At 40.5% G+C, this 14398-nt stretch overlaps 1 protein-coding gene across 2 annotated transcripts in view; it reads right to left on the bottom strand.

Annotated features, from left to right (window-relative positions):
• FBN1 (fibrillin 1) overlaps positions 1–14398 on the bottom strand; it is a 152253-nt gene that overhangs the window by 128382 nt on the left and 9473 nt on the right. For both annotated transcript variants that reach the window (XM_061446884.1, XM_061446885.1), the window contains exons 3-5: positions 9015–9097; positions 8001–8099; positions 1090–1185 (exon numbers count right to left, since the gene is read on the bottom strand). In XM_061446884.1, coding sequence (XP_061302868.1) covers positions 1090–1185; positions 8001–8099; positions 9015–9097 — 278 coding nt within the window. The remainder of the gene's footprint in view (positions 1–1089; positions 1186–8000; positions 8100–9014; positions 9098–14398) is intronic.

The following is a 14398-nucleotide window of genomic DNA, read 5'->3' as shown; positions in this document are numbered from 1 at the left end:
GAACAGCAAAATGTCATCAATATCTATTTTGACTACATTATTCCAAGATACACTTTCCCTGTATGATGCTGCCAACAGAGTCAGAAGCCAGTTTTCCTCATAAGGAACTCCAAAAGAAGTTGCTCAAAAATAATCATAAAATATAACATTTACATGAGAAAGAGGGGTTTTAAATACATTTTTATGCTCATTGAGTAATATTATTCTTTGTTCCATTTTACATTCACTTCAGTAGAAAGGTTTCCATTTATCCTCCTTTATCCACTTATTATCTCACAGAAAAGGCAGAAATACAGTTCTTAATCCTTTCACCACATGATCCTCTTCCAGATTATTAGGGTAAATTCCTCGTCCCACTGAAGTTCATGTAAAGTGTGCCATTGGTTTTGACAGAGCACAAAAGGTTTTCATTAAATGAGCTAAACACATTTTCTTTGTCAGACCAATAGTTCACTAGATAGCAACATGACAGCCCTGGTTAAAAGCAGTGTCTACATCCTTATTTGAGTTACTTCCCAGCATTCCAGCCAAGCAGAGCAAGAGACCACCAGACTCAGTTTGGGAGAGATTTCAAGCAGCAGATCCAGGAATGCTGTTGGCTCAGGATTGATTGAGGAAATCAAAAGTATGTCAATCAACTCTAATGAGACAACATCAAAATGAGCAAAATTCCTATACAGTATGCTAAGTCTGAAGCAAACCCCTGAAATTAAACAAGGCTTTGTATTAAAAAGCTTAATACTGTCGGTAAGATGGAAACTGAATCCCATGTAAATTCTAAATATATGCCTACTGCTCTAGTGAGTGGAAAGCCCCAAGGTCAATGGGAATTATGGTAGTGTGAGAACTACAGGATCAAGTTGTATCCAATTATTATGAATTCACATGATGTTTATTTTAGTAGTCCTGATCAGAAAGAATTCACTCAGCATTCATTACAAAGTCATGTGTTTTCCTGTAAAATTCCACTGTACCTGATCAAAACCAAGCTCAACACAAGTTGAAATTCAGTGCTAAAGGTTGCCCGATCCACACACCCAAGAATTACTTAAGTGTACCCAGTATCTACTTTAATAATAGCGTACTTACGCTGTCCACAGTGTGTTCCTGTATATCCCTTCTGACAGAGGCAATGGTCATCACTGCAGCTACCTCCATTCATGCACCGGATGTTACAGTGTTGTACTGGAAAGAAAAAAGATTCTCCTCAGTTAAATCAAACCAGTCAGAAACATTTAACTACCTGCTAAGATATCTTTTTTATTTTTAGGAATTGATTCTATGAACTAGAAACCAGTATTAGAAACCAAGGATGTGTATTTTAGATCCGATACTTAAGTGGTAATAAGAAAACAATATTGATTTACAGTTTATAAGGAATATAGGACAGGAAAATAGGTGCAAGAATTTGATACCACCCTTATTCACTGAAGTCAACATCATTTCATATGAGCATAAATCCACAGAACTTTTCTCCTAGTTTGCCATGCTGAGAAAAGCCCATCAGTAAAAGAACTAAACTTCTGGTAGTTACAACTAAGAAGAAAGGAAGTCTTATCATCTGGGCAATGGAGGATGGAAGTATTAAAGGGAAGCATATAAGGAAGCTCCTGAAGACAGCCTGCTTCTACAGACATGTGCAATACCAGAAGCAGATCTGTCCAGGTGGGACTTTTCTTGCACCCCATTTCCACAGCAGCCAGCAGCAGGTTTGTGTTTGGGGCTGTGGAGTTCACAGACAGCATTTCCCCAGAGCCAACACCTTCCCTTGAAAGCAGAAGAAACAAGAGAGCAGCAGCTTGCTCTCCTCAGCCGCAGCCCTACCATTTATACTCACTAATATGCACCTGAAGTCCCATGCCAGTAAAACATAAAAGTCTAAAAAATAAAAAATAAAAAGTCTAATAAAATAAGGACAAATACATTGTTTAAGTAGTCTCTTCATTGGGCACAGAGAAGCAGGCAGACCTCCCAAACAAGTGAAATCCTCCTTACAGGTCCTGCTGTCTCATACAGCTGTGAACCAGGGCACTCCAGTAAGCAGCCAGGAAATGGTTTCCCTCTTAATGGGAACCACATGAAAGGCTCATCCCCAGATAGGATTATGGTCAGATCAGCATTTCAGTAGGTTGTGATGGAGCACTGGATACCTACACCACGCTGTCTGAAAAGCTCAGGACTGAAAATCAGAAATCGTATGTCCCGCCAGAGCCTGTTGCTAGCAAGTGTTAAGCCAACCACTGAATTCTTCCCATCGCACAAAGCCCGTAAACATCATTTGGCTTTTTACAGTCCAGAAGTATGTGAATGGAATTTTATTTTTACTTTCAGGTAAAAGTAATGATTTTAACTGTATTGCCTTCTATAGCAATATGAATCCACAAAACAGAAGTTAAACATGCAATGCGAGAAAGGATTTAAAAACAATCTAACATTTAAAACACTCGTACTCTTAATTCTTCAATTATAAAAGTTAAAACTGTATCTTGTATTTCATGTCTGTCTAATAGTTATGATACATCTTTGTTCTACTTTGGATGTGCTTCAGTACTTCAGGCAACAAAAATGTACTAACATTCCTCAACAAAAAGTAAAATTGTCTGCAAATACAGAGTGAATATCTGGTGAAGATTTTTGGACAATGTCCTAAGTAGGTCAGAAAAGGTGTATAGTTACTTTAAAATGTGTAGTTCAACTTAGCTTTATACAATCTTAGAAAAACAGAGGGGATTACAAGAAGCATAGGAAATGATATCATCTGTCAAGCAGGGAAGGAACTTAAAAACCACAAAACTGATTTCAATTAGAGCACACTATGCCAAGAGCTAATTTCCATTCCCACATGAAGACCAAAGCCATTTAAATAGTTTGAACTACATTCGAGATAAAAAGGTTAACAGTAGCTTATATGATGATTTTCATATTATTTGTTCAAGTAAAAGTAAAGTCTATTTCCCCATTTTGGGATAAGGAGTGGTTTTACACATAACACACACACACAAAGTTTCCATAATTTGTCTTGCTGCTTCCTAAAGGAACTTTTCCAAGGTAAAATATTTCTTCCTCCTTCTTAAACTAAAATCATTACAGGAGACTGCTGGGACACCCAGTCATCTTTGTTAAAATGAGCCATTCAAATCAGTAAACTTTCTCCCAGGCAAGAAAATCAGTAACATACAGTCAGTAAACTGCTAATTTTCTGCCTTTTTTTGAGGGAATGTTGAAAATTGTATTTCCAAAATCATACAGACTATTCTGAAATATTATCCTTCCAAAAGTTTATAGAAACACATGCAAAGGCTGTCTAGAGCTCAGATTATGATTTTAAGACTGCATTTTTGAAAAGTAGCACATTAATGCAGGTCCAGAGTCTCTTTTCTCAGCTAAATCAACAATTCCATTAATGTCAGTGGAGTTATTCCAGTAAGTGAAATAACCTGTTCCAAGGTATCACACTGACAGACACTCAGGAGAAAAGCACAGGAATTGCCATAAGGCTGGTCAATCAATGCACGTATCTTTGCCTTAACTCAGCATGCTCAGGAGATGTTAACAATATTAATAAATTATTGGTTTTAATCAACTGATTTTCTCTTTCACATCCCATTTGTAAACAGTCTGCACTGGAAACTTCTGAAGTCAAAACAGGAATGACTGCAGGAACACAGCTTTATAAACCCACAAAACAGCCAGTGAGACCAAACACATCCACACATGCTTTGTGTGTGGGCAATGTTTGCATTGTTTAGCAAAGCGAAACAAGCAGCTCCACGCTTGAGCGTAACAGTTCCTGACTTTTGGAATAAATTCTCAGCAAAGCCGAGTAAAGCCTGCTTCACACCAAGAGCGCTGCGACACCACAACCGCTCCCGAAACATGCTCACCAAGCAGATGAAGGGTAACCCACACGCTGTCTATTCTGCGATTCCAACCTAGAAATCGTGAGGTGTGAGGGTCTGCGACCATCAGGAGGGACAACCAAGCCAAGGGCGCCCTGCAGGTACCGTGAGGAAAGGCCGCCTCGTCTCTCTGTGCCACGGCCAAGGAAACGCTCCCAACCCCAGCCATGCATGACGCAGGGCTTTGCCTGCCAGGAGCTGTAAACAAGGAATGACGGTCTCATCGCATCCCAGATGCTCAGCAAGTTTTCTCTTTGAGTGACTGACTCAGGAGAGAGATGGCAACCAGCGCCAGGATGGGACGCGGGCTGCAGCCACGTGTGGGATACTGAGGAAAGCCACAACAGCCTTGAAATCTCTGGGAACATTTAAAATTCAAGACCTGTTACCACCTCTGACAGCAGCAGACCGTAAAGGAAGGGGCTGAGCTCCAGGTTCTACCACCATTGAAGGGTCACAACACCACTCTGAGGAGTGGGATCCCGGGGCATGAAGCTGAGGGTGCAGGCCCTGGCCTCCCCCCTGCAGCAACACGGTCTCTGAGGAAAACCTCGGTCCTCGGGCAGTCCCTCCGAAGCTGCTGTAGCTGGGGATCACAGCAAGCCCCATTTTGCACTCAGGAGGTGTAACCAACCTGCCAGGGGTGCAGACACTTGTCCCCACCAGCCACCAGCCTCAGCACCCTCCACAGCTCTCTAGAGAGCCTCTGCCATGGCTCCCTTCCTTCAGAGATGGCCCCATCAGCAAACACCTTCCTGTTTAGACCAGCCCAAGCCAGTGTGCCTAAAGCAGGTTGGAAGCAAAAGCAGTGGCTTGGCCCATAGCAGCGTCAGCTGGGGGTGCCTGATGTTGAAAGAGACACACTCCTCCTCCTCGTTCTCATACCCTCTTTCCCAGCAGCAACATGGCAGGGTTGCAGGGTGTGTGTGCAGCACAGACAGGGGCACAACCACAGCACGAACAGACACCACAGAAGCAGTCATGGCCCGGGTGGTTTGACAGGCAGCAGCGGAGCAGCCACCACAGAGCCAGCACAGCACAGGGTGTAAGATATCTCCTCAACACATGCACCTGCGACGCCAGAGCCAGCCACATATCAGGGCCAGCGGGGGGGGGTGCCTCCACACATGGCAACCTTAGCTCCAAGCCTACCATAAGCATACCCAAAAACTCACTAATTACACAGAAATAACCACTAGTCAGCCAGCAAGTTCACTCATGTCAGAAAAATCCCTGCTGAGAAAACCACCGGTTGATCTTTCCAACCACGAATCAGATTCCCAAAGCTGACTCGTAACCAGAAAAGTCACAACACTGACCTGCATAAGAAAAGAACTTGAAGGCTTTGTTATGCCTTCCAATCTGCATTAATTGATTCTGACAGACAACCGGTCTATAAGAGCCACCATGAATTTGGTTTCTGTCTATGGTTGTACGTACTATAAAACCTGTGTCCATTACTGATTCCTTAAGTACTAAAAAAGCACGTAGCTTAAAATATCTGAAAGACAACTCAGACACGTATCTCATCTATCAGAAGTCATGCATTTAATCCTGCGAAATCATGGCATTGTCACTCATTTTTAATTTGCATTCTGAATGTGGAAAACATATCACTCTTTTGATTATTTTCTATTTTAATAAGAGTTTTCATGTTTTAAAAAACATATAATTAAAGTAAGCATGAATGCATTCCAACAGAATATTAACTGCTATCAATGGGAGTTGATCGTAACCCTTTGATGTCAATCAGTACTTTTAATTAATGTTTATGTTTACTTTGTTTCCTAATAGCAGATCCAAGTCATTGTGGTCTACTGTGTAAATACATATTCATGGATTTTGTCTACAGTGCCAAGATCAAATTATTTACAACAAGTATATGCTCTGTAAGTCCTAATGAGGTTCTGGGTCATAAACATTATTATACAAAAGTGCACAGAGGCGGTGGAGTCTCTCTACAATAACTCAAGACACTTGCTTTTAGATTTTGTTTAATACCTAAAGGTGATGCAACCACACACACAATACATCCTAAATTACTGCACTGATGAAACTCAATAGAAACTATTTTTTTTAAGCCAACTCCTAAGTCCAACTGTAAAGTGTTAATATTTCTATCTTGTACAGAAAAGCAACATTTAAAAGTGAGCAAACCTATGTAGCAATGTAAGGACAATAATGTCAGCATTGATTAAGTTTAGGATTAGCAGAATATTGTTGGAACGAGATGATCTTAAGGTCCTTTCCAACCCTAACTATTCTATGATTCTATGATTTATACCTAGGAGAAGTAATTGTCAACAACCAATACAGCTATGTCATACAGGTTTTAGAAGCTGCTTTACTAAAAACCGTAATAAAGTCCTGCACCCATTTATCTGCACAACTTTGATGAAGGCTAAAACTATGGGGATCATTGGTAGAATATTCCAGAAAAGAGCCATGAGAAGAACTGTAACTTTACTCACACTCTGTTTTTAAGTCTTGACTCATAAAATATTTCAGTGTGGCCTAAGATGAAAATGAGGTAATACTAAGGCCCACACACTCCTTTTACAAAGGTGCAAAAACATGTAACAGATGTAGGGATACATCTCTCCTCTGTACCCTGAAGGGGACTTGGGAGAAGGTCATACTTTCCTTTACTGGTTTACAGGATTAAGGCATATGCACCTGGTAAAACAGTAGCTGCAAACCATGGCAGAAATGCTACAACACACAGATTCGTGTAGCATTTTGCACTCTTCCTCCTTCCAGTAATCTCTGGGAGCTCCGTAGCTCCATACCCTCCTCACGCTGGCCTCTCCCTAACAGACATCACAGGAGCCTGTGAAAGGGGTCAAACTACAAAGAACAATATTTACCATTTTAGTACATGCCATTCCATTACATTCCACAGTTGTTATTGTTTTCCACTGTTATTGCATGAAAAAGATGCTAAAGCCACAAGCTGAAGTGGTCGGTCATGTGGGAAAATTCTTATCAACTAGGAAAGCAAAAAAATAGCAAGGTAAAAAAAATACAGGGGCAAAGCAGACCACACAGTGAGTCTGAATAGATATTCAGAATTAAAAGAATGACCATATTGCATAATATTACAGACCTCAGCTGAGCGCATTCCCCACTGCGTTCAGTTAATATGTTGTTTAGACAGTTATGGGCATCTGTGGGAACAGCTTCCCCAAAATTCTTCCCAGAAACTTCACATTTTATACAAAAATCTGAATCATCTATATTCTAAGAGACAAGCATCGAACTCAATTAAGAATACATTGGACTTTACAGCTGGCATCTCTGATACGAACTGAGATACAATCCCAAGCAACATCCTACTTTATATTAGATACTTGACCCATAATTAGTCATTGAGCTATCTGCTTCATTGAATTAATTTAATTTTATTTATTTTTTACTGGATCTGGGGAACCTTCCTTGAAAATCTAAAATCCAAACATTGCTAGGAAAAGTCATCTGTCTGAAAAATTTCATTTCCAAAACATCTTTTCTTTTCTGATGAAAAGCTGTTCCACTTTAAAACTGTGACCAGTTCTGTACATCAAAGCAACTACAGAAGTATCATCTGAATAGGATCAGTCAGTAGATTCAGAGAGCCTGCCATGGAAATGCTATAATACTTGTAGGCCAATATATACATAATACAGCATCATGTCTACCTTAGTAACCCCCAAAATGGGAGCAGAATTACAAAACTGGTCAAATTCAGCCAACTGTCAACAGTCATCTCTCTATATCTTTACAACTTTTGTGCTGCATATGTGTGCATGCCAGCATTGAATAGAGATAAGGCATTTTACAGAAAGCAAGGAAGACTGGAATTAGTGCTACAAATTGGCAAATGAATATAGGTTTCAATAAAACTAATTCAGTTTTGATCTGGCAAAAAAGAGCATCCCCAATAGCTAGCCTCTGAGTCATTCTTCAGTTTCATCACAGGAGGCTACACTTTCTTTCCTGTGGTAAAAGTATGTCTGGTGACTCAGAGGTTATTTGTTTTAAACACTGACCACTGACCTTACATACCTTATTAGCTTCACAGACTCAGAAGAACAATATCAAAGACACAGAAGAAATACTTACTTGATTTTGAACCACAGGAGGGGGCTATCTGACCATTTGGGCATGTGCACATGTTTGGTCTAGAGCAAAATCCATCCCCACAGGAATGTCTGCAGATTGCTATAAAGAAAATATAAATGCCTTTAAAATATGTTTCCAAAACCCCAAACGCATAAAAAAACACAGATAGAAAATTCAGTACCATAAATACCTACAAACTCTTCAAATTGCATACAACAGATTCCAAAACATCTCCTCCTGTTCCATCCTCATCTCTCCAGAGGACAGATAAAACCTAGACCTTCACCATCTGTTATGAAAAGGTCTGGGAATGTGCCACAGGCCACTCTAGATACAGGGAAATTTCCGTGGAGAAGTGAAGCTGGTCCATTTTACCAGCCTACTCTTGGGGGAAGGACAGCACTGAGGCAGCAGTACAATGTCCCCTTTATTTCTGCACCAGACACACACATAAGCATAATAATTCCCATCTGACAGTACGCTGCCTCAGTACTTCTGGAGAGGGTCTTATCAGCCTTAGGCAAAGTGCCTTTAACAATTATTTCTGGTCTCCTGTACTATTACATGGGAATATGCACACAGCACTACTATTGATATACATATATATTTATATCCCTACATATATATTTCAAGGATATGGTCCAAACAAGCACAGAAAATGTACTTGCTGGCCTGATGCTGTTGCCTCCTTCTATTTTACTTAAATAGATTAACATATTCCACAGCTACTCGTTCCCGAGAGTCCACACACCCCTTGGATCCCTTTACCACAGACTTAAACAGAACATGTGGATGAGATTAATCCTTTGTTAAATACTGGTATCACATCACTGTATTATAGCCCACAGAACTTTGTACATTAGCTTAATATATTTAAAACGGTAAAGAAATGATGCGCAGCTGCTATTGAAACCATACAGAAACACATTTCAGTTTTGGTATACAATTAAAAATACCCTGACATAGAGGAACAGAGATAAACCTCACTCATAACACACAACTGGATTAACTTACGGACTATGCATTGGTTTCCACCAGGTAAAGTTTTCCATCCAGGGCAACAGTAAGCATTGTAACGTGATCCACACACATTTGGTCTGGAAAAAAAAAAAAGATGAATTCTTATTTTTACTCAGCAATATGTTTTAAAAGTAGAGGCATAAAAACGGAAAAAGTAAATCACTGCAATATACATTTCAATAATTAAATCTAGAAGTGTTGTATGTTTTTAGCAGAACTGTATGCCTTTGGTTGCTGGGTTTTTTAGGTAACATACACTTTCACAAATTTGAGATTACATTATACACATGAAATCAAATCAGTAACATCTGAACAACAGGAACAGCATGGGCAAACCTCGTCTCATATCACTCCATATCTGGAAAAGTAGCATACAGGGGGGCTGAGCAAAACTCCCATTTCAGGACAAAATGAGGGATCACACCCATCATCATTGGTGAACACAGAGGAAATCTATTCCTCTCTCAATGATAACTTTCAGGCTTCATGTCGCTTTCTCTTCTTTACTCTAAAGTACTATTACTTTCGTTTTGCCCATGAGCAAAACTATGTTCATATAACAAAAGAAACATGCCAACCATGAGATTAGCCAAATAAATGAATTAGCCAAAATATGTAAACGCTTCATTAGTAAAAAGTACTTACTATAAAAAAAAAGAAGTCAAGGATGTTGGTGTACGTAGAGAGATAGGGCCCTGTGAAATGAATGAGGGGCCCACTGCCCTTCTTAAATGATGGATCCATAGGGATTTTTCTTTCCAACCCATTCCCCTCATCCAAATTTACCCTTTCAAATGTCTGTATCACTAGAGTTTACAATGAAAGTCGACAGGATGTGACACTATTCCTATCATGATTTTATTGGTAAAAATAGAAAAGTTGAAACCATTTTATGCCTCTCACAGATTATAATTTTTTTATCATGTCCTATTTAATGCATCTATCCATGCAAGTAAAGCTAGTAAAAATAGCACCAAAAATGGGAAAATGTGCCTCCTTTTGTTGTATGTTTAATGTCAGAGGAAAATTTTACAACCTCTATTAATATTGTGAGCAATTACTCCATAGATTAATGCATCGAAAGCTAACTAAAAACTTCTTAGAAACTGCTTTATTAAAATATCATAGGCGGATTTGAGACAGATTTACAGTGTTTATTGTTTTAGGAAGGGGTTTCTATTATTGTTGTCCTTGGTCTTTCAGAAAGTTCTTCATCCCTAGTATTGCAATGTCTAAGTAAACAATAGTTACCTCATATAGTAAGGCAACTTAAGACAAACAATCTTGATATATACAAACATTTATTCATGCACATTTTCTAACTATCAGACTTTTACACTCTTGTATTTATTCACGGATCTGCATTATGAATGCAGTTTCAAGTATTCTGATTATACCTTTGATGACACCTTGTCTTTTCATTAACTGCTCGGCCAGAAACTACTTAAGTCAAAGCAAACACTATCATTATCTTCCACTGGTTCTGGGCAATTACAAAGTGGTAACCAAACTGAATGAGAGCAACACAACTGGACTTGTTGCAGGGCCCTTTTCTGTTACAGACTCAAAGTCTTATTCATATAATTCCAATGTATTCAGTTTTAGTAATGTCAGCTACTTCCCTGCAGGGCTATAACCATGTAACTTTCCTAGAGTTCCCTGTTCATCAATGCCAAATGTTGCTCCACGATCATCTGCCAAGTAAGACTGGCAGGCAGACAAGTGAGATTGCTTTTCACCTTCTCCAGGCAGAAGAAATAATGGAATAGAAATAATGGAACTTATTAAGACAGACAGACTGGGTTTTTTGCTACCTGTTACAACCTACAGGCATAAACCACCCATTTCCAGTCTGGGTTGGTAAGAATCTATAAATGGCTAACCATAAAGTGATGTTTAGGTACTCTGTCCATTTTCAGTCTCGGCAAGTACATGGCTTTGGGGACCATCTGGTCCAAGTTAAGAGTCAGGAGCAGATTTCTGTGCCATGGGGAAACCCAAATTTTACAATCTGTTTCCAAAATAGGGCTCTGGAAAACACAGATGTGCCAGTAATCACGAAGTCAGAGACCCTGGAAGCCTTGAAGCTGTTCACAAGGTAGGCTAAGCTGTACACCCAACTCGGATGCAGCATGCTCAGCTTTAACATAGAAAAAAAAAAAAAGTCATCAAACTATACTTCCATGGAACAGTTTGAGCCTGACAAGTGCATTTTCCAGTGGAACACTTTTTCAGCAGAAAGCTCATGTCTAGCCTATAAAAGAAACTTATATTGAAGTCTGAACACTACTTCTTTGAGAGGGAGTGAGTGTTCGTTACTTGCGCCTATTTGTAAAATGTCTTTAAAAAGAATTAATTTTGAAGGTGAAATTCGGTGATATTTATGAGATAATCAGACATTATGGCAATAAATACCTATAAATAAATAAATTAAAGGGCATAACAATTTAGCTCATGTAAAGTCATTGAAAGCATCAATTAAATTGTAAAGGCTTTATCACGATACTTTAAACAGTTAGCCACTGTTGTGTTTAATAGAGCATATCTTCCGGCTGATATTATAGGCTATGAATACTAAAGAAGCATTTTATATTCTTATAAAACTGTTTTCCTGAACAGCACTACAAACAGAGTTCAGTTATAAAACCTGATTTGTAACGGTAAAATAAGCAAAAACGCATCTATGTAGCCCAAGCCAACTGTGGTGACCACAGAACCCTACTTTCACTCCAAAGCTCACAAGAGGGAGAGAGTATCTCAGGAACAAAGCTATTCCCACTGCAATTTAAAATAGACAGGTGTCTCACTTTAGAGTCACTTACAAACTTGTAAAGTATGAAAGGATTTTGGTAAGGGTATAGTGCTGAGAGACAGTAATAAACTTCCATCTGGAAATTCTGATAACTAACACTTGGGAGTGACAGGTCTGGCTGACAGCATCGGCATGCATCAAACTAGAAGATATTCTTCTTCAGGGACTATAGCAGGGAATCCCCCACCCCCCATTACAAAGTAAAGCTTTGCCTGTCCTTTCCACCTGCATGGGGATGGAGCCCACCAGCATCAGTCCCTTCAGGTGGACACCATGACGCTGCTCCAGGGCAGCGCTATGCTACACCCAGGCTGTGGCTGCAGCACAGCCTTTGCCTGCCACACAGTCTCAGATAAATGGTCTCCTTTCTCCGCAGCGAAACACTGACATTATTTCATGGGGAGGACCAACTGGGTCCATCCCTCCTTTGCTACTCCTGCTCCCGATGCCCCATTTCAGCATGGATAAATGGCTGCCCGGCTCTCCCGAATTGCACGCAATTACCCCGTGAGACCGGGGACGAATTTGTGGAGCAGGCACACGTATGTAGATGGATGGGAAGCAAACCATGATAAACTTGGCAGTGCCTTCTTATCAGATGTAACAGGCAGCAAGGGTACGTGACCACCAGACAAGAGAGGGAGGTGTTCAAAAGTTCCATGTGAAGCTGATGGAGGAACACCACCCAGCCCAGGAGCGGCGGGGGCATCAGCCACAGCCTTGTGGCTGTTCTCCCCAGGGTCCTGGCACAGACACAGCCTGCCTGGGGGTGTGCTAATTCTGCACATCCCCGCTCTGCCCTGCCTGTGACCCCTCGAGGAAATTACAGCCCTCTCCCGAAGAAAGCGCTGCCCATCTGCAGGCTCCCACGGGAGGAAGTCTCTGGCACTGCTGTGAGCAAGGCTTCAGGCAGAAAATCTGTCAGCAGCACTGCCATGCACCGGCCAACACTGGCATAACCCAGGCTGAATCAAACACAAAGCATGGGTCTCAAATAAATTAGACACCAGACAGAGTGGGTAGAAAGCAGCTGAGAGTAGGAGAGACAGCTGATCACCAGTTACAGCTGAGCTGAGATGTGAAGAAGAGTTTCTAATCACTCACCTCACCTTTTCTCTCCTTCAAAGAACACACAGACTTCCTTGCAAGAAAATGCTTGATGAAGGATTGATTGCAATGGATAGCATATGTTTAACACAATATAAGGACCCAGGTTTCTAGCAGAAAAGATACAACTTGAAGCAACGTCATCAGCCAACAGTTATTTTTTAGAAGACTTTGCCTATTTTTCTTCTTAAGTGGGTAACACTGGTACCTGCTAAACCTGATTATTATTTGCTGATCATTTCCACACAGAATTGGAGTAGTGCTTCCATGCCTGCACTGGGAGTTAAAAAGAATGACAAACTGCACCTGAAATAATGGTAAGCTTAAAACTGTGGTTGTCTAAGTCTGAATATAGCCAATGTATGAAGACATAGTAGCTAAGGCTCTAAAATGTGAATAGGAATAGCTTCTACTGGTCATTTTCCAGAGACACACAATCACATCTATACCTTTTGCTGTAAAGCAGCTTTATGTACCTTCCTAAATTTCTCAGCATCTCAGAGTAAATGCTAAAAGCACAGAGTGGCCCAGATCTGCTGAGTCCTGTGGCACTTTACTGAGCTTTCCCACTGAATCAAGAATTTCCATCCTTAAAAATACTCCAAACCTTAGCAGATGCCGCCATGAGCAACCTGATTTATGTTCACCCTGCTCAGAGCAGGGGTTGGACCACATGGCTTTCCAAGGACTATCCCCACCTAAATGACAGAAGTCAGGTATATGGTGGACAAATTAGAACTCAATACCAAAAGCATCTCCTTTTGCTAACACTGGTGCCTACCCACTCCTCCAGGGAGCAGCAAGCAAAGCAGAACTGGGAAGGGAAGGTCTGGTTCCCCATGGGATGCAGCAGCTAACAGCTAGGGCATGTGATGGGCAGCCTTCCCAAGCCACCTGCCACCCTGACACATAACCACTCTGCATATGACCTCACAACTTCCAGTAAGCACAGCCACAAACAGAAAGTGAACTATGTGGATGGGATAGAGCACAAAACACAGACACACATCTGCATTTAATGTGCGTTTCCAGGTACCCCAAATAATTTAAACAGGGTTTGCTTCTCTGCTGTTTAGATAAATTTTAGAAAACAGGATGCTCTTAGTCACTGCCCTTTTTTCATCATTCAGAGAAGATTTATTAAAAGGATTCTTGAAGCTATTTATTTCGATCACATAAAAAGAAAATCCAGGAAATTATTCCAGACTCTGTGAGCAAACACAAAATTTAGCTTCTATTATCCTATAAAGGATAAGCAAGCATTTTTAAGCAAACCAGGGTTTTTTATATCCAAAGGATTGCATTTGATGTACTCATTTTTACCATGCACTAAGCGAGCCTGATGTTTGTGCCATGCAGAGAGCCTAATATGATAACTATTTCTCACTCTGACAGTAGGGATACCGCTGTCCCAGAGTCCTGGCTCAGTTCAACCGAAAAAATAACATGCTGAGCAGCT

This window comes from Pezoporus flaviventris, unplaced genomic scaffold (assembly GCF_033815535.1).
Source record: "Pezoporus flaviventris isolate CSIRO_AGI_PZ_B2104156 unplaced genomic scaffold, CSIRO_AGI_Pfla_v1 ptg000006l, whole genome shotgun sequence".
Lineage (NCBI taxonomy): Eukaryota > Metazoa > Chordata > Aves > Psittaciformes > Psittacidae > Pezoporus > Pezoporus flaviventris.
Note: the sequence above shows the minus strand (reverse complement) of the source record. Positions and strands in the feature narration are given on the sequence as shown.